Consider the following 20,622-nt stretch of genomic DNA (forward strand, 5'->3'; position numbering starts at 1 on the left):
GTAAAATGCTTTATGGTGCATGATTTGGTAAAGTGTATTCATAGTATTCAATTGCTGATTTGGTTGTTGTAATCAAATAGGTGATTATCATTAAATGACAACCATGGCCAATGAGCTGTGGCCTTGCGCAGATCATAGGTTTTCCGGTGTGTTGGTTTTAATACACAACATTTATTCCACAGACGTGCTCCCCCTATGGATAAAAGAGCACAGTATGCATTGGGGATAGTAACACTGTTCCCCTCTCTAAAAGATCCCTACTCCAAAAAAGGCTATGTGAGTACATATTTAAAAGTAAGATTAATCTTAATAAACAAATAAATAATTATGTGGTGCATTTTAGAAGTCTAACACTTCTTTTCCAAAGATCTCTATTGATTCATGCTGAAACTATTTTTTTATACATTTCCATCTTTGTTGATACTGTCTTTAGGAACACTTTTTTGACATAGACAGCAATGAGGGCTACATTGCCTGGAAGATTAAAAACACACAGCGAGAACTCAGCAATGGCGGTACCAATGGGGGTAGGAGAAGGTGTTAATGATTTGATTGTATTTTTATTTAATTTTTTCCAAGTGTTCATAATTTTTAGTTTGGTGTTGATTTTTATTTTTGATATTTTGTTATTTAAGTTTATTTGTGTTGTGGTAACAGAAGTCTTTTATTTTGACGGTCATTGGCGTGAGCGGATATAATGCGAGTCCGCGCCAAACATTTCAGTACGGAACGAAAGCTAGACGCGCATGGTCACGATTTCAAAGGTTCACGGTTTACAAGGAGTCCAAAAGGATTTAGCTCCTGATTTAAATGGAGAACAAGGTATAGTCTTAGATTTCTTGTTACCCGTTTATTTTTGTTGTTGTTTTGATCTGTTTTCTTTATAGTAAGATTATTTGTTTGTTATTTTGTATTATATTTAAATGTTTGAATAAGTGATGTTTGTTTATCTGGTGTTTTCTCTTTGTTACAAGCTCTTACGGTTGATTCGCGCACAATGATACAGTGATGTGCTATGTCTTACGGCATTCAACGGTGATCATATCAGTGACGAGCATTCAAATAAAGTGTGGGAATCACCAGTCGGAGAGTCGTCTATCCTTTTATTGAATCAGGGAGCTACAGAAGGAGCTCTCACACTACAGGCAGCAGCGGACCAAACTTAGAGAGAGAAGTGACTAAAGCGCAGCAGTTGGAGGGAGACCAGTGTCGTGAGGCCATATCTCTACTGAAACACAGCACAGACAACGAACAGATCTTCATGAAAATGAGAGAAACCTTCCAGCACAGGCAAAAGTTGATCCATGATCCTGAGCAATGCAGCACAGTGCTTACTGTGTTCCCAAGGTTTCTTGACACAAAAGGCCTGGTAAGTTTTTTTTTGTTTTTTTTTTGTAAGCACATTTATATGTTTTTGCAATGTCAAGAACAGCTGTTCAAAGCTGATAATGGTCACCTACCACTATACCACCATCATCAAATACACATATGCTTGCTTCCTCCCCTTTAGGTGGCGCAAGACTTTGACCTGTTGTTTGGAGCTGAGACTTCATCAAAACTCCTTGAGAAATGGGATTTCCTGAAGGCCAAAGTAATAGAGCAAGCCAAGGACATCAGCAAGACACCCCTGCTTGACCATCTCATCCAGTCTGCAGAGGAGAACACTGATGAGGATGACGAGGTCCCAGGTAAATAATTTACATGAATCTGGTGTGTATCTTTCAAATGTCGACTTGCTTAATTTATTTACCATGACAAATAGTTGTGTAGACAAATAATATATTTTTTAGGGCTGCAACAACAAATCGATAATCAAAAACAAGTCCGTACATCAATCAAACGGCGGTCAGAATGGAAGCGCAATAACCCTTGACTGAAGCCCATGTAGATTAATTTACTACCGTTTTCATAGGCTTCAATTGGCACAGTGTTTGAAGGAGAGCATTGTGCAGAATAAAATTTCCTTGATAAATTGGCCTTTTAATCCAACCAATTGATTAATAATTGACAGGTTAATCGATTATCAAAAAAATTGTTAGTTGCATAACTAGTATTGTTATTGAAAGAGTTTTGAGTTTTAATATTAATGTAGTATCAAAGGTTTTGGTCAGGTGTACATCATGCTTAAAGCAGGTGCTTCTGCCTTCTCAGGTTGGGATAGTGACATGGCCTCACTGCTACTGCTGGTCTACCTACTGCCACCGGGTGGTGGTGATGGCGCAGTGGATAAGACACATGCCTTTGGTGTGAGAGACCCGGGTTCGAATCCACTGTGAGACACCAATGTGTCCCTGAGCAAGACACTTAACCCCTAGTTGCTCCAGAGGCGTGCGACCTCTGACATATATAGCAATTGTAAGTCGCTTTGGATAAAAGCGTCAGCTAAATGAATAAATGTAAATGCCACCTCCTCCAAGTGGAAAGAAGGGAGCTGTAAAGATCAGTACCCGGGAAGCTGTGGACCATGTAGTCAAATTTCATAAGGTCAGTGTGTCCTAATCTCCAATGGCAATAGCCATTGTCAAAAGGCAATTGTGTAACCCCCCCAGATTATTGATCTGTTTCTTTTCAATGCCACCTCCACAGAATTTTAAGTCTGATCATTTATGTTTTGCCTCCTTGAAGTGCATAGCGAATAGAGAGTGGGGTTCACCTCTTTTGATTGCAGTCTTGTGCTCGTTCTATCAGAGTGTGACTTTAGGAAGTCACAGACAGGTTTCTATCAGAGTGTGACTTGTCCATCAAAATGTGATGTTCAGTGTAGATTAATTTCAGTTTATTGTTATTTTACAGTCATGTCGCAGCCTTCAGGAGCACTCTGGTCCAAACCAGAGGAGGCAGCCCTACATCCTGGCAGTTGGGACGACAAGAAAGCACATCCACGAGTTCTACATTGCATTGGATGGTGATCTCCTTCCCTGCAAGGGCAAGTCTTCCCTGTCAGCCTTTGATGAACTTTTCAAAGCACATTATGTTTTCGGCATCTCCTATGACCAGGCCTTAAATGGCATGTACACATTTGTGCAGACCACCATCTACAACATTGATGTAGGTCATTCTCACGAAACTCCCAGAGTCAAGGACCTAAGAGCTAAGCTCCTCAACTAAAGAGTTATGATGTTCAGATGCTTTGTTTGCAAGTCTAGTTTTGTTACCGTTCAAATGTTGATCCGTCATCTCAAAGTTTTCCATGCCTTTTATCCTGGTAAGAAGTTTCAGTTGATGTGTGACCAGACTGGATGCCACCAGAGATTTTGGACTTTTTCAGGCTTTAGAAAACATCTCCATAACAAACATAGCGCTAAAAGTCTAGATCAATTTGAGAACAAACCCGTCATAGTTGAGACCGAAGCCGTCATAGTTGATGTATCTGATGAACCCGTAGTTAATTTAGTTCCAGAGCAACCAGAGAATTCTCAAAGCTGTAATGAGACCAGGCAACATACCCAAGAAATGTGTGCATCCCTTATTGCAAATCTCCAAGGCTGTGGTGTGGCTACTAATGTCATAACGACTGTTGTTGAAAATATGGAGGAACTTGTAGAGCAATTGCATTCAAATGTTAAAGATGATGTTGTAAAATTACTCTCTAAAGATGAGGAGATCAGAACAAAGTTTGACGATTATTTTGACAACCTTGAAAATCCATTTAGCAAACTGAACACTGAGGCAAAAAGGAAAAAACATTTCAGTGAGAAATGGGGTATTGTAGAACCTGTTGAGGTAGCCCTAGGAGTGAGGTATGACGCTAGAAGGAATCGAACTACTGGCACATATGATCAAGTTCCCATAACAGACAAATTTCTTTATATTCCTCTATTGCAAACTTTGAAGTGCATATTCACCAACCAAGAGATCCGTGATCATTTTGTGCAGCCTTGTGAGAAAACTGGGTTTTACAAAGACTTCTGTGATGGTAACTATTTTAGAGATCACCCCCTCTTCTCTGAAAAACCAAACTCTCTCCAAATACAGATATTCTACGATGATTTTGAAATGGCAAATCCACTCGGATCCAAGCATGGTATCCATAAGGTTGGAAGTATATACTTTGTTTTACGAAACCTATCTCCAAAGATAAACTCCGCTCTTATGAATATTCATCTTTTAGCCCTTTTTCATACTGAGGATGTGAAGAAGTATGGATTTGATTTAATCTTACAGCCCCTCGTACGTGATCTGAAAGTCCTTGAGTGTACTGGAATTGAAGTTCCTTTCTCTGATGAACCAGTTTACGGAACAATTGCACAAGTAACTGGAGACAATTTGGGATTGCACACATTACTCGGGTATGTTGAATCATTCAGTGCAAACTATTTTTGTCGTTTTTGTCTAGTGGACAAACAGACCTCACAAACGGTTTTCAGGGATGATGATCCAAGAATAACATTGCGTAATAAAGCACTGCATGATCAGCATTGCAATGACCTCATGGTAGATCCTACACTGCCATCCACATTTGGAGTTAAGCGACAATGTTTATTCAATGATCTACAGTACTTTCATGTTTCTGAAAATTATGCTGTAGACATTATGCATGACATATTGGAAGGAGTGGGGCAATTTGAGCTGAAGTTGCTGTTTGCTTACCTCTCAGACAACAAAATCATATCCAAGACAGATGTTTGTAACCGAATATACTCATACAATTATGGCTTTGTTGAACGAAAAAATCGTCCAACCAGAATAAACTTGGAGCAGACTGGAAACGGAATTGGTCTCAATGCCATTCAAACTTTTTGCTTAATCCGGAATATGCCCTTGATATTTGGAGATGTTTTACGAGAAGGAAATGCCCACTATAGACTCTTGTTGCTTCTGTTGCAAATTATGAACATTATATTTTCTCCAGTTGTTACTGATGGAATGACAGTATGTCTGAAGCATCTCATTGTTGACCATCACCAACTTTTCAAAGAGCTTTACCCACATCGCAGAATGATCCCTAAACATCACTTCATGATTCATTACCCCAGAGTAATTCGAAAAATAGGTCCAATTCTACATGTTTGGTCAATGAGATTTGAAGCCAAACATAGGTTTTTCAAGAACACAATCAAAAATTTCAAAAATATAACAAAGTCATTGGCCCAAAAACATCAGATGGCTATAGCATACCATTGGGAATCAATGCCATTTAAAAGTATTGACTGTGGGCCAGTAAAAACTGTTCAGCTCATTGACTTGCCACATGGTGAGATGATTGCAGAAGAACTGCAGGTTGACTTAGACTGTGAAGTTGATCTGACTTCTTGGATCACTTGTTTTGGAACTGAGTATCGTCCAGGCCTTTTAGTTTGCACGGACAAAGAGGACAATTTGCCTGTATTTAGTCAGATAAAAGACATCATTGCATTTAATCGAGAATATTTTCTTGTAACAGAGGACTTTCAGACACTTTGTTTTGCAGAGCATTTTCATTCCTTTCATGTGACACAGGGAAGTGATCATAATGTTTCCATGCTTAAAGTTGATAAATTCCACTTCTTTAAGCCGTTTGATCTGCAAACTACTTATGGTTTTGATAGAGATTATCAGTATGTTGTTCCTGTACATGTGTTTGTATGAGTTTGTGGTTTTTGAACATACATGAACTGTTAAATAAAACAGACATAAAAAGCACTGACTTGGAGTATTTTTCATTCACTGATGGTGCTAGGTTTACACTGCAGGTGTTGGAAACTATTGAAACATTGTAAATAAAAAAGTACCAGCTTTAGAGTACATTTGTACTCTTCAGGTGTTAAATAATGAGCTCTGCAAAGGTTCTAGGTTTACACTGCGGGTGTTCAAAAGCACTGAAACGGTGTCAAAAAGTGCTAGTTATAAGAGTTCATTTTAACTCTCCAGGTGTTCAAATGTAACTCTATTTTGAGAGTATATATTTTACACTTTTTACAGTGTTCACTGAACACCGAACTCTTGGACCTATATATACACTGAAACCAGTGTTCAGTGTACTCCTATAGAGTACATTGAACACTCTGATTTTTGCTGTGTAGCTATCTGATATGCACGACTACGCACTCTCTGCTGTTACTGATCCCGGTCCTGGACATACTCTGGATACTCTTTGCTTAACTCATCTTCCCGACACTCCAACTAAGCCTACTTCTAAGAAAGGGAAAATGGAAACTTTGGAAGATGTGGTCGCGATGTTATCATCACTGATCAACGAGCGCTCCGATTCTCTTGAAAAGTTGGTGAGTAACGCTATGAAAATTGAGGGATTGAAAAAGACTGTGGACTTTGTCTCTGCTGAAGTCAAAGATGTGAAAGTGAAAGTTGCACCTAGCTTCTCGGTTGCAAGTCGGGGAGCAGCGAATTGAGACGTGTGAAACTCGTTTATCTGACCTGGAGAGATACTCAAGGCGCTGGAATCTTCGGCTGAGAGGGATTCCAGAAAAGGAGAGGGAGAACATCAGGGATGAAGTCATCCGCATATGTGAACAAACATATCCTGAAGGGAAGGGCAAATTCTCCTTTGCTATAGATTCAGTTCACAGATTGGGGAAAAGGCCAAACGAAATTGGCAACAAGTCTATCCCTCGTGCTGTCATAGTGCAGTTTACCTCACGCTTTTTAAGGGATGCTGTGTGGAAGGCAGCGAAGTCTTCGGTTTATCTAAAGGACAATGGGATGCGGTTTATGGAAGACCTTACTCCACTGGACAGAGAAAGAAGGAAGAAGCTGTGGCCTATGGTAGAAGAAGCACGCGCAGCTGGAAAAGCTGCCTACTACGTCGGTGCACGCGCCTTCATTAATGGTACTGAGATCCGTTTGCCTGCGTTTGCTGAAAAATAAATAAAAAAGAAAAAGAAGACTTAGACTTTCTTTTACGAACATAACTCCCTTTAGCGGACCAATTTATCGTCGACGAACTTTACGATCTTTATCGAAGTCTTCGATTACCAGCTACTATCACATCTACGGATGATGCGTCTGTATTCTTGTTAATGTGTTACTTTCTTTCGGCAACCAGTTGTCATGTCTTGACGGTAGGACTTTCTCTCAGTATGTTCAGCTGAACGTTTCTCAGGTTTTTTCTAACTACTTGTTGTGCTCTTTTGCACTCTTTTTTTGTTGTTGTTCACTAACTTGTTCATTATTTCTATTTCTGTTATCTCTCTAAATGCCAGGGGTTTGAGAGATTCTGTGAAGCGTAAAGCTCTTTTTCTTTTTGGGAAAAAATACAATACCGACTTCTGTTTCTTTCAAGAGTCTCACTCAACTGTTAATGACTGTAACTTCTGGAAATCACAGTGGGGAAATGATGCATGGTTTTCTTATGGATCTGAACGTTCGGCAGGTGTTTTAACACTAAAGAATAAGTTTGCTGGTGATGTTCTACATTATTACTGTGACCCTTGCGGGCATTTTATTTTTTTGGTTCTTTATACTAATAACATTTTCATTTTTTTGATTAACGTGTATGGTTACAACTCTTCAAATGAAAACAGGTCTCTTTTTGAGGTGATTGAAAGCAAAATTGCCTTATGGCTAAACAAATATCCATCTGGTATAATTTGTATTGGAGGAGACTTTAACATTGCTCCAGATAATATGCTAGATCGTATGCCACCAAAGAACACTCCATATAATTTGCTATTACAAACCTTTATGGAGAAATATGACTTAATAGACATCTGGAGGCAAAAATATCCAAATAACAAAACATATACTTGGTGTAATACTGATTTCTCCAGGCAATCAAGAATAGATTTTTGGCTTACATCTAGGAATGTAGACTTGCATAATATTTCTGTTGAGGTATTTCCAACACCTCTTACTGACCACAAAGCCATTTTTCTCAATATGCAGATATCCACTTATTATAGTCCTGCAAAATCATCTTATTGGAAACTCAATAATTCTTTACTGAAAATCGAATCAGTACAAATAGAGATTACACGTCTCATTAAGTATTTAAAAAAAAAGGCTAATACAGAAAAATTATATTGCACTAATTGGGAACTTTTTAAATTTGAGGCTTCTAAATATTTAAGGCATGTTGGCAGTCATCTTGCTAAAGTTAATAAAGAACAAGAAGATAAAATTATATTTGGAATTACCTCACTCCTAAACAAAGGGTCTAATAACTTTTCAGATTTAGATAAAACAAATATGGCAGAATTACAAAGCAAACTAGACAACATCTATAAAAAAAAAGGCTGAAGGAGCCTTTATAAGGTCTAGGAAAAGATGGCTGGAGGAAGGTGAACAGAATACCTCCTACTTCTTTAGATTAGAAAAGAATCAAGCTACGTTAAATACTATTCATCAATTAAAAATTAATGATAAAATATTAAAGGACCCTAAAGAGATTTCAGAGTATTGCTCCACCTTCTACTGTAATCTCTACGTGTCACAATATGATGCTAAAGCCTCAAATGATTTCTTAAATTCAGTGGGAGTGAATAAAAAAATAAATAATTTAGATAAGGCTGTGTGAGATCAACCTATTAGTTTAGAAGAAATAACCAATTCAATTCATAACTTAAAAAATAATAAGTCTCCCGGAACGGATGGTCTAACCTCAGAATTTTATAAGTTATTTGCTGAGCAACTAGCCCCTTTTCTTCATTCAGTTTTTTGTGAAAGTTTATCTAAGTCCAGCCTCCCATCTACCATGACTCAGGGGTTAATTACCCTTATTCCTAAGCCTAAAAAAGATTTGACTATAATTGATAATTGGTGGCCAATTAGTCTTTTGAATAATGATTATAAATTAATTGCCTCTATATTTGCTAAAATAATTAAGTATGTATTAGAATATATTATAGATGAAACTCAGTCAGGTTTTGTAAGGTTGGTTTTAGATACATTAGATTATTCATACTTGATTGATGAAAATAGTTTTATTTTATTTTTAGATTTTCGCAAAGCTTTTGACACTGTGGAGCATCAATTTTTATTTTCTTCTTTAAAGGTTTTTGGGTTTGGTGAGTTTTTTTGTGCAGCAGTTGAAACCCTGTATAATAATGCAAATTGCTCAATCAAACTCAAACATGGAACTACCTCTAGATTTGATTTAAAAAGAGGTATTAGACAGGGTTGTCCTATTTCTCCGTATCTTTTCCTGCTTGTAACCCAGTTATTATCTATGCATGTTAAAAAAAGTATTCTTAAAGGTATCTCAATTGCAAATAGAGAAATTATTATAAGCCAGTTAGCCGATGATACAACCCTTTTTAAAAAAAAATAGTGACCAAATTCCAATTGCAGTTAATGTTATTAATAAGTTTTCTTGTGCCTCTGGTCTCTATCTCAATATCAGTAAGTGTGAGCTAATGGCTGTTAAAGACTGTGATTTAACAAGTATTAGTAACATTCCTATCAAGGATAGTATTACATACTTGGGTATCATTATTGTTAAAGACCAGCTGAAAAGATGTTCTCTGAATTTTAACCCCATAATAGATAAAACCAAAAATAAATTCAACTTCTGGCTTCAAAGAGATCTCTCCTTAAAGGGAAGAGTTCTTCTTACGAAGGCTGAAGGTATAGCCCGACTGACATATGCCTCCTTATCTTTGTATCTTGATAACCTTACTAGTGAAAATATTGATAAAATGCTATTTGATTTTTTATGGAAAAATCGAACACACTATGTTAAAAAGACTGTAATTATGAATACATATGAGAATGGTGGCCTTAATTTCTTAGATTTCACCTCAATGAACCATACCTTTAAGATTAATTGGATTAAGCATCACTTAAAAAACCCCACTTCTGTCTGGAATTTTATCCCTCACTATGCTTTTTCAAATATTGGTGGTCTTAGTTTTGTTCTGTTGTGTAATTATAATATAGATAAAATTCCAGCTATGTTATCTGCTTTCCACAAACAAGTGCTCCTATCTTGGTCATTAATATATAAGCACAATTTTTCTCCGCATCGCTACTTCATCTGGAATAACAGAAACATCCTTTATAAACACAAATCTCTTTTCTTAAAGAACTGGTTTGACAACGATATTAAATTGGTTAGTCAGTTATATAATAAAGAAGGAATACTCTTTTCTTATGATGAATTCCTTTCTTATTATAAAATACCAGTCACTCAAAAAGAATTTGCAATGGTTTTTGGTTCAATTCCTTCTGGTACACAAATGCTATTTAGAGGTATTGATAAAGACCATTCTCCCGGTTCAGTGTCTTTAGATGTTACTAAAATTTATGTTGGTAAAATTTGTTTTTCATCATACCTCAAGAATAATAATAGAGCTATTCGTACTCTTTTCCAAAGAGAAATTGTTACTGTACCTTATATTTTGTCTCACTGGATCTCCTTATTAAATGGAAAATTGATTTGCTGGAGGAAAGTGTGGTTGTTACCACAAAAATATCATCTTAGAAATAAGGTTAAAGAAGTTTCTTATAAACTTATTCACAGATTTTATCCAGCAAATCATTATTTACAAAAATTTAAAATTTAAAAATAAATGTAAATTGTACTTTTTGTAATGAATACGAGGAAACTGCCTTGCACTTATTTTGGCACTGTACATACTCAGTTACACTATGGTGTAAGGTCCAAAAGTTTATTAGGGAGAATATTCAGTGTTTAAAACCTTTTTCACTCTTATGGGAAAATGTACTTTTTGGCTTTACTGACTATCCTGACCAAGAGGAACAGTACTTTTACTTAATTAATTTACTTATTCTGTTGACCAAATTTTACATTCATAAGTGTAAATTTACCAATAAAAAAACAATTTTTATGGTTTTGTTAACTGAAATATGTATTTATATTGACAGTATCAGAGACTCTGTGAATAAGAAAGCTGTAAGAACTTTGAAAGTTTGTGAATTTTACAATTTATTTATTTGATTTTATATATACATGTATATATGTATTTCTTGTTTATTTTTAAGTTTAATACTTTCCTCCCCCTGGCTACTGTTTTATTTGTTGTAATTTGTCTTTCTATCCTTTTATTTTTATTTATTTTATTATTTTGTTTCTTGATAACATGTTGTATGTTATAGCTCTTCGAATAAAAAAAAAAAATAATTTAAAAAAAATAATATTTTCTGATTTGTCACTGATCTGATTGTGTTTGATGATTTCCTCTGTTGTGTCTAATAAGGTAACAGTGAGTGTCATTGGCAGCTGTGAGTCTCTCTCTCTCTTTAGGGGGCTGACAGGAGCCAGTTTCTTCAGTGTGTTTGAGGAGCAGAGGACAAACTTGTGCTGTTCTCTGAGTTGATGAAACAGTGTGTGTCGAGCAGAAGGAGAAGATGAAGAGCTGTCTGATGTTTCTGTGTTATATGGTAAAACTCATCACTTCTGGTAGGTACATACTGAGGGTCAATATTTAAAATGAGCTGAAATAATTTACATGTAATGTTACACTTTACTACATACTAGGTATGTTCACTATTTGTCTCTTTCTCTCTCTCTCTCTCTCTCTCTCTCTCTCTCTCAGGTGTAGACAGTGTGAGTGTGAGGTTGGTGAATGGCAATAATCCCTGTGCTGGTCGAGTGGAGGTTTATAATGATGGTCAGTGGGGAACAGTGTGTCATCGGGGCTGGGATATTGCTGATGCTGCAGTGGTGTGTAGAGAGCTGGACTGTGGGACGGCTGTAAAAGCAACACATGAAGCTCACTTTGGAGAAGGATCAGGACCAATTTCAATGGCTCATGTAGGATGTAGTGGATCAGAGACTGCACTGAAAGACTGCCGGTCACAGAGCCAGTATACACAGTACTGTGATCATAATGAAGATGCTGGTGTCGTCTGTTCAGGTAAACTGCTCCAAACCTCATACTTTTATTTCATCACTCTCTTTCATAATTCACACTTAAACAATAAAATACATTCATGTTGGTGGGGGCAAATTGCATCAATGTCAATCTTATGAAACAGGCAGTCAGTTTAATTGTTTTGTTCATAATATATTAATCATCATCTGTAATTTTAATACAATAAACTATGAAGAGAATCAACATTAAATGTGTCATGTATTTTCTTATATTCTCAGTCTAATTTCATCTGATTTATGTTGTTATTTAATGAAGATTGTAGAATTACAGATAAACTGCAGATTACTGTAAGAAAATTAATGAAATGCAAAATTTAATAACAAAGTTTAATAACAGTTTTCTCTAGTGATCCAGGTGAGTAGAGATGTTAAATTAAGAATCTGTCCTTATATTTCAACAACTCAGAAAAAGGACTTCGACTTGTGGACGGGTCTCACCTGTGCTCTGGTAGAGTGGAGGTGATTTATGGAAACACATGGGGTTCAGTGTGTGACGCTGCCTTTGACCAGCAGGATGCAGAGGCTGTGTGTAGAGAGCTGGACTGTGGGGCTCCTGTACAGGTGCTGGGAGCAGCTGCTTTTGGCAAAGGGAAAGGCCGTGTTTGGTCAGAGGAGATTCAGTGCAGAGGAAATGAATCTCAGATACACGACTGTCCACGATCATCTTCACAGATACAGAGCTGTTCCCATGATGATGATGTGGGAGTGATCTGTTCAGGTTGAGTATTAACATTTGACATCTCTTTAGATAAATTACATACATACCTGATATACTGCTGTTGTATTGTTTAATTATCTTGACTCCAGTTTCATGTTGTTTAAATAAGTTGTCACTTGTTTGTCCAGGTTACATAGATCTCAAACTGGTAAATGGTCCAGACTCTTGTTCTGGAAGAGTGGAGCTTCAGTTCCTCAATGAGTGGGGCACAGTGTGTGATGCATGCTGGGATATGAGAGCTGCCAGTGTCCTCTGCAGACAGCTGAATTGTGGGATTGCTGTGTCTGTTGTGGGATCAGACTGGTTTGGAGAGGGAAGAGATGAAATCTGGTCTGATGTGTTTGATTGTGACGGGAATGAAACAAAACTCTCAGAATGTTCCATCTCTTCGTGGAGTCGAGCTGAATGTTCTCATAGACAAGATGTTGGAGTCATCTGCTCTGGTAAACTTATTTCTCTCATGACAACTCTAGGAGTGATTTGCATGGTAATGCACATGACAATGTTAATGTATTTGGTCTTGGCAGAATAGATCTGCTACGCCGCTCCTGCGGCAGAGCAAGTACAGAGACTTGCTACTGCCAGTGCATCCACAACATGCTGCTGTGAGCATGTAAGAAATACTGCTGTTGCACATATAACACGAATAACCCCCATTCATGATCACCCTGTAGCAGATCTATACAGGTGAAGCTGGGGAAGGTGGAGGGTTTCTGGAGTGCGCTGCAAACTGCTACCACAAACATTAGCTAAATATTTGAATGTTGAGCAGTGATCTCATTGGCTACGATACAGGAGAGAACCAATCAGCTGTGATGTGATGATGATGTCATTATGTCATACTGAGTTAGAGCTATCGGACTGTGCCATCTAGAGTTTCATGCCAGAACTTTGTATTTAATCAAGAGAGTCATGAATATTATTATTAATACTGAAAAAAATTCAATATATTAATACAATTTCTGTAAGGTGTAACTGCAATACTTTGTTCTTCCAGTTTAGTAAACATCACATCATCTCCTCAGATTCCTCTCTGGCTCTTCATGATGGTCTGGTGCGGTTGTCTGGAGAGAGACAGTGTGAGGGGGAGCTGGAAGTTTTCATCCATCAGGTCTGGAGGAGAGTTCTGCTGGACTCCTGGAGTCTCACTGAATCCTCTGTGGTCTGCAGACAGCTGGGCTGTGGCTCTGTGCTCAACTTCTACGGCTCCTCTTCATCCAGTCCTGAACACAGTCATGAGTGTGTGACGGGCTTCCAGTGCTCTGGGAGTGAAGCTCATCTGGGGAACTGCAGCTCTCCACAAACTCTCAACTGCAGCTCCACACAACAGCTGTCAATCACCTGTCTTGGTGAGAAGAACAACATCTGGGCAGATTCTTCAGTTGTTAGTGATCAATAATGTGTTTTTCTTTCTCTGAATATCAGGTCGTGGATCCATCAGGCTGGTGGGTTCTGGGGGAGACTGTGCAGGGAGGCTGGAGGTTTTTCACAGCGGCTCATGGGGGACAGTGTGTGATGACTCCTGGGATATTAAAGATGCCCATGTGGTGTGCAGACAGCTGCAGTGTGGAGTGGCCCTCAGTAATCAGCAGGTACCAGCCTGGTTTGGTCCTGGTTCTGGACCCATATGGCTGGATGAGGTGGAGTGTGAGGGGAATGAGACGTCTCTGTGGAGCTGCTCTTCTCCAGGCTGGGGAACACATGACTGTAATCACAAGGAGGATGTAGGAGTCGTGTGCTCAGGTAAACAGTACACTAGTGGAAATATCTTTCATAGAAGTATTTTTTTTTTTTACAAAAAAACAAGGCTAATGCATGCTGCAAGTAATGCACAGCATATCAATTATGTCCTAATATTGCATTATTAAGCTAACATAATATTTCAGATGCTGTCAGTGCTGGCAGCATGCATCAGCCGTGAATTAACCAGTTATTTTGGTGATATTTTAAATTTGGCACAGCCTGAACTGTGGTTGTTTTAATGCATAGCCTTTTCCATCTAGAGTTTAAAGAGATCAGGTTAACTGAGGGCTGTGAAGGGAATGTGGAGGTTTTCTACAATGGATCCTGGGGAAATGTATGTTACAACAAGATGGACAGAGACACAGCGAGTCTGATTTGTCAAGAGCTGAACTGTGGAAGATCTGGCAGTGAGCCCAGTAATTCAGAGGGACTAAAGCCTCATAATTGGCTTGATAAACTTAATTGTCGACGACATGATTCCACTTTATGGCAGTGTCCATCTTCACCCTGGGGACAGAATGACTGCAGTAGAGATGAAGTGGCCAAAATCACTTGCTCAGGTTGGATGATATTTAAGATAGTTTTAAGTTAATATGTTTGTTTAAAGATTATTTATGATGTCTAATGTCCTTTTCAGTGATGAAAAATGAAACGTTTTATTCACAGAGAAGGAGATTCATGAGTCTCCTCAGAGTCATCTGACACGTTCTACCTCACCATCTCCTCACCAGAGACGGTGTTCAAGTAAGTTTATCATATGGTTATATTTTCTTTATTAATCTTAAATTGTTTTGTTGCTGAAGCTGCTCAGTGCTGGTTGATGTGTGTGTTTTAGATCATGTTCCTCTCAGACTGAGTGGAGGGGAGGGCCGGTGCTCTGGGAGGCTGGAGGTGTATCATAACGCTGTGTGGGGCTCAGTCTGTGATGATCAGTGGGACATCAGCGATGCTCAGGTGGTCTGCAGGCAGCTGGGTTGTGGAGCAGCACTGAGGGCTGATGGGAATTCAGTCTTTGGTGCTGGTGAAGGTGTTGTGTGGCTGAACAGAGTCGAGTGCAGAGGGAATGAGATTCACCTGTGGGACTGTCCTCTCTCCCTGAAAAACCACACTGACTGCTCCCACAAAGAGCACGCTGGACTCACCTGTGCAGGTCACTGCCAAACACTGCGTCAAATTACTATTTTTTTGAGCGAGTAATTTTTGTGTATTTCAATGATGTGTTTGTGTGTGTTTTGCCAGATTTATCAGATTTGTCAGTGTCCACTACTCCTGCCACAACAACATCAGCTTCTCCTCCAGTTTCTCCTCCAGTTTCTCTTCCAGTGCGCTCAACATCAGTCTCTCCTCCACAAACTCCTCCAGCAGCGTCTTTCTCCGGCCCCCCAGTGCTTGTGATTGTACTGGGAGTTGTGCTCTTACTGCTCTTAGTGCCACTGCTTATACTGATTCAGCAGAACAGAGTGATGAGGAGAGGTAGGAGAGATCCAGAGACTGTCATATTGTGTCTTATTCAGTGTGTGATCAGTCATGTGTTGTGAACTGACAGCAGGTTTGTCTGTCTACACTCACAGCTCTCTCTGACTGGTACACTGGACTACAAAGGACACCGACTGAGGCTGTTTATCAGAGAGATTGCTCACAGACAACAACACTTCACACAGACGGGTGAGGCATCATGGGAGAATGTTAAAATATGTTCATGTTTATAAAGTATGTTTTTAACTATGTTAAAATTTATGTTTAGAATGTACGAAAAACTTAGCAAGAAAAGGAAAGCCACCAACAGCCAAATAAACAAACTTTTGGGATTCCATTCAAATGAGATTAAATGATCAGATACTTCAGTGGATCAGATCTGGATCACTGTAGAATTAAAGCTTTTTCTGTTATTCACATCTACCTAATCAATTTTAATCATTTCAAGTAAAGTCTCTCCACTGAGAATGTCAGATGAGTTCAACAGTATGTCTTTTTGGGTTAACGTGTAATCAGATGAAGATGATAGTTTATCAGACTCCAAGCCACAAAGCTGCATGTTTATGTGTGTGTCAGTGAATGTCTCTTCCTGTGTGAAGTTTTCAATAGTGATAAGCAGGGGTTCGTATTAGGTGCATTTGTAGAGTTGAAGAGATAGAAGCCAACTTACTCCCCCAAACACCATTTCTTTTTAAATAAGTGAAAATATAATATGATGATTGCATCCGCTCTTTGAATCAATGTTGGTTTATTGAAACCTTCTGACTGTTCAACAGTTGCTATAATAAAGGCCAGCCACAGACAGACGCCAACCAACAGCAACACAAACGCTTTTCAGGTTTTGTTGGATCAGTGTGTCTGTCTGTCATTGTCTGTTGTCATTAGTCTGTCTTTGTTTCCATGAACTGAATATGTTCAATATGCATTGGTCAAGTCATGGAAAGTCTGAGCAGTAGTGATTTCCTAAAAAACTCTTTTGACGTAATCTGATGATTGCCATCATCTGTTGTTGCAGTGTGAATTAACCTTAAAATGCACTGAGCTGAATAAACATGCAGGGGTTGTTCACACCGAATGAATCTGAGCTTTTAAAAAAGCAAGACGCAGTGCAGTTAAATAAAAAAGAGCTCATGGGTTAATTTTTATTTTTATCTTGACACAGTATTGGAAAACAGCCTGAACTATCTGAAAACAAAACGGGTCCAAAGTTTGTCACTGTTAGTTCACTGTGGTCCATTTATATAATCTCTCTAAATGATATTCAAGTAAGCTGAAACCCATTTTCCCTCAACAAATTCCTGATGTCAGTGGCTTGCAATGAATCTTGGAATTGTCTGGGCTGTGAATTATCCAGTTATATCCTTTATGGCCTGGGAAACAAAGGATGCATTTCAAACTGGGGCAGCATTTGTCCCGTCGCTGTGATGCATTCAGTCTTGGAATGTGGCCATTGTGTGATTCAAGGTCAAACTCCATGTTGCTTTTAAATGAACGTAAATTAATTTTAGAAATATGACAACAATCATATATCATACAGACAATACATTGTCAGAAGTTTTGGGAATATGCACAAGCAGTAATTCATACACAAACATGATATAAAACAATTTGACAGAACACAACATCAGTTGTTTAAACAAACAAAAAAGTGTGACTCAATGTATTATACTGAATATGCATTTCTGGCATGAATTCTCATGGCTTTATCAGGTTTTAATTTAATAGGTTTAATGTCTCAGTCAGCTGTGAGATGTCTGTGACATGACACAAGCTATATTACAAATTACAATGTGAGGTTTTGTTTCACATGTGCATCAGAGGGAGTTTCATGTGATGTATGATGATGTGAAGAACAGCAATGAAGATGGGAAAAACAGGTAGGTTATTATTGTCAACATACTTTACAACAAATTTTTGTTCATTCAAACTAAACTAGAAAAAAATGTTAGAATGAAAAACGTGAATTTTTATTTTATCTTTTAGACTGCTGATGTGAGGGAGATGTCAACTAAAGAGGGAGGGGCCATATGACTCAATATCCACACCCACTATCTTTGTTCACGAAGTCATATTACAATTACTGGAGCTACTGGGAGTTTCTTATATTGCTACTAATGCATCAGTGCATTTTTATGAAAAGTTACACTGCAAAAGTTGGTAACTGTTTGAATTTCAGTATTCAGCATTTTTATACTGATATTATTGCTTTTCTACCTAGTAAACAAATGATATTATTCTTTCAGACTTTTTACCACATTTTTAAGAGATCAGTTAGAGGAAATCAAAAATATTTTCAGACAGCATTTTGACAGCATTATTTACCTAAATATAATAACACAAAATAAATAAATAACATAGGTGTAAAGTATAACAATGCCCAACAGCCAGTTTTTAACAATAAAAATAGATAGCAAAGATTTATTGTACACATTATGTAAAAAGTGTGATAAAAAAAAAAAAAAAAAAAATTATTTTCCTTATAAAAAATTATTTTCCTTATAATTACATGGGGGATATATTAAGAAACAAGAAATCATTTTGCACACACACGTGTTTCACTACATTAGTCAGAACATCTCATAAACTTCCATTATCTTTATGACAGGTGAATAATGCGGTGACCCCTACCCCTAACATAGCATAACCCTCACAGAAACTACTCACTTCTGTGTTCAACAGGTTTCATAAAAAAAAAAAAAAAAAAAAAGTAAAATAAGTTTTATGATTTCCTCCTTTCATGACCTCATTTGATTTTTTTTTTCCAGTGTGTATTTACATTATTCTGCCACTTTGTATATTAAAATATATCTGTACAGCAGATATAGAGTAAACTTAGTGTGCTGTGAAATGAGCTTTACATGAAATAAATTAGAAATGTATCCATTATGTAGCTTTTAGAAAGAAATGAACAATTTGTGTCCAGAAAGAAAATGTTAGTATGAAGCTCCCTCATGTGGAAACTGGAGGACAAGACTCCTGTCTGCTCCTCTTTACAATGAGAAGTTATTTGCTGCCATCTGCTGGATGAATAATGCACACACACAAACACGTGTAAACATCTATAGCAACAAATGTCTTTATATGATGCCAAAGCCATATCTTTGGAATAAACCAATGTTTATTTACAAATCTTGTTTTAGTTTGTTTTATAATGTATTAACATACTGTTTATAGAGATTTTGGTTAGAACATAGCTGTGTAAAATCCACATAATATTATACATATACAGTACATGCATAATTAATTATTATGCCAATTAAACCATGACCACTGGACAGCGAAATGCTCATTGTGTCTGCAAGGTCAGAAAAAAAAACAAGTGGAGAAGAAATGTACATGTTAACAGCAAAAGACTTTAAGAATTACGGTGAAGAATTAGGTGTGAAACAGAAACCCTTTAGTCTCCAGCTCCACAATTTTCCAGAACTGCAACCTGCCTGGATTCTCCAGAAGTACAAGGTGTCAGGATCTCAGGGACTTTACTAAGATAAAGAATCCTGAAACATGACCCCCACTTAATATGAATCACATGCTGTGTGATTGTGATTATGAAATGCATGAAGACTGATTGTTTGAAAAGCTTTTCTGAACACATAGGTTGAGAATGATTCCTGAGGTATCAGCACCAGTTCAAGTTGAACAAGAGTGGCGGTGGTGAGGGGGTTAATGTGTGAGCTGCAATATATTTGGAGTAATCAAAGGAACAGAGAACAGGTGTGCGCTAATCATGGGCTACTAACAAAGGAAAATAGGTCAAATTGAACAAAAAACACAACTAAACCAGAACAGAACTGACACATGACAATTAGTAACAAAAATAGAGCAGAATATTAAATACTTCTGAAGCTATTTTTATAAAATGTGTTGCTAAATTCAATTAGTAATGTAGTTGTTTGGGCATCACCGCTTTAGTGATTTATGTGTTAAATATGCCATTCAGTTAAGTCACTGCAATGTGGCCTATTGTGTTTTCTATTTTATTGTTTTAAACATAAATGAAACATCCCAAAGATGTGGCAATTATTTTGATGTTTTGAGGCTACAGGTAAATGTGTAATAATTTTCAGAATGTTTGTAAAATGTTTTATTTTGGTTATTTTAATAACACATTGAGTCTGATCTGTCATGAGCTGAACCGTTGAAGATCTGGGCCCGTTTTCTTAAAGGTTCTAAGAACTTTCTCAGAAAGCTCCTAATTTAACTTTAAAATGTCTAAATAGGAGTCTTAGCTTAAAAGTGATTCAGGACCAATCTGAGAGCAACTCTAAGCGAGGAAAAGACAAAAACCTTTATCTTAGTGAGGAGGCTACATTTCTTCTCCCTCTTCATGTTTCGTCCATTTTCGCCGCTGCTAAAGAAACTCTTAAGCTTCTTAAAAGTCCTCAGCTGTACTCCTAACAATTTTGGACCTTAAGACCTCTTTTAAGGGTTAAGATGCTTTCTGAATTACTTTTTTCTTTACTAGGATCTTTTCTTTAATTTTAAGAGGAAACACCCACATTTCTAAGAATTTTGTTACTAGGAGCAACTCTTAGCACTAAGATGTTTCATGAATACGGGCCCTGTTGTTGAGTCAGCTCATCACTGGCTAAAATGAAATGGAGGACATGACTCAAATTTGTGATTGAAGCCAGTTAAAATACGCTGATACACACACCTGAGACCCTTCTCCACAGGACAGATGCTAAAGCAGGTATGCTTATATGTTTATATCTCTTCTACCCTTGTGAAAAAGAAGAGTACTTAATTGTATTGAATGTTCACTATTATACTTCAAATCTTAAAACTACACTTTTTAAATTTGAATTTACAGATAATATTACTCAAATTAATAGTTTTTAAGTAAAAATTACTTTAACTTTAACACTTTAACACATTTAAAATTTTAAATAGCCTACATTTTAAATCGCTGTTT

General features: G+C 37.4%; 1 protein-coding gene across 1 annotated transcript; it reads left to right on the forward strand.

Annotated features, from left to right (window-relative positions):
* Positions 1 to 11,037: 11,037 nt before the first annotated feature.
* Positions 11,038 to 18,831, forward strand: LOC306861490 (scavenger receptor cysteine-rich type 1 protein M130-like). The gene is made up of 13 exons (XM_079403760.1): positions 11,038 to 11,296; positions 11,439 to 11,753; positions 12,177 to 12,488; positions 12,617 to 12,931; positions 13,514 to 13,837; positions 13,914 to 14,231; positions 14,492 to 14,791; positions 14,898 to 14,975; positions 15,067 to 15,381; positions 15,480 to 15,704; positions 15,803 to 15,916; positions 17,526 to 17,584; positions 17,691 to 18,831. The coding sequence occupies exons 1-11, from the start codon at positions 11,245 to 11,247 to the stop codon at positions 15,898 to 15,900; spliced, it is 2,652 nt and encodes an 883-aa protein (XP_079259886.1). The 5' UTR covers positions 11,038 to 11,244; the 3' UTR covers positions 15,901 to 15,916; positions 17,526 to 17,584; positions 17,691 to 18,831.
* The last annotated feature ends 1,791 nt before the right edge of the window (positions 18,832 to 20,622 follow it).

Source organism: Barbus barbus, assembly GCF_936440315.1.
Source record: "Barbus barbus genome assembly, chromosome: 42".
In the NCBI taxonomy this organism is placed as follows: Eukaryota; Metazoa; Chordata; class Actinopteri; order Cypriniformes; family Cyprinidae; genus Barbus; species Barbus barbus.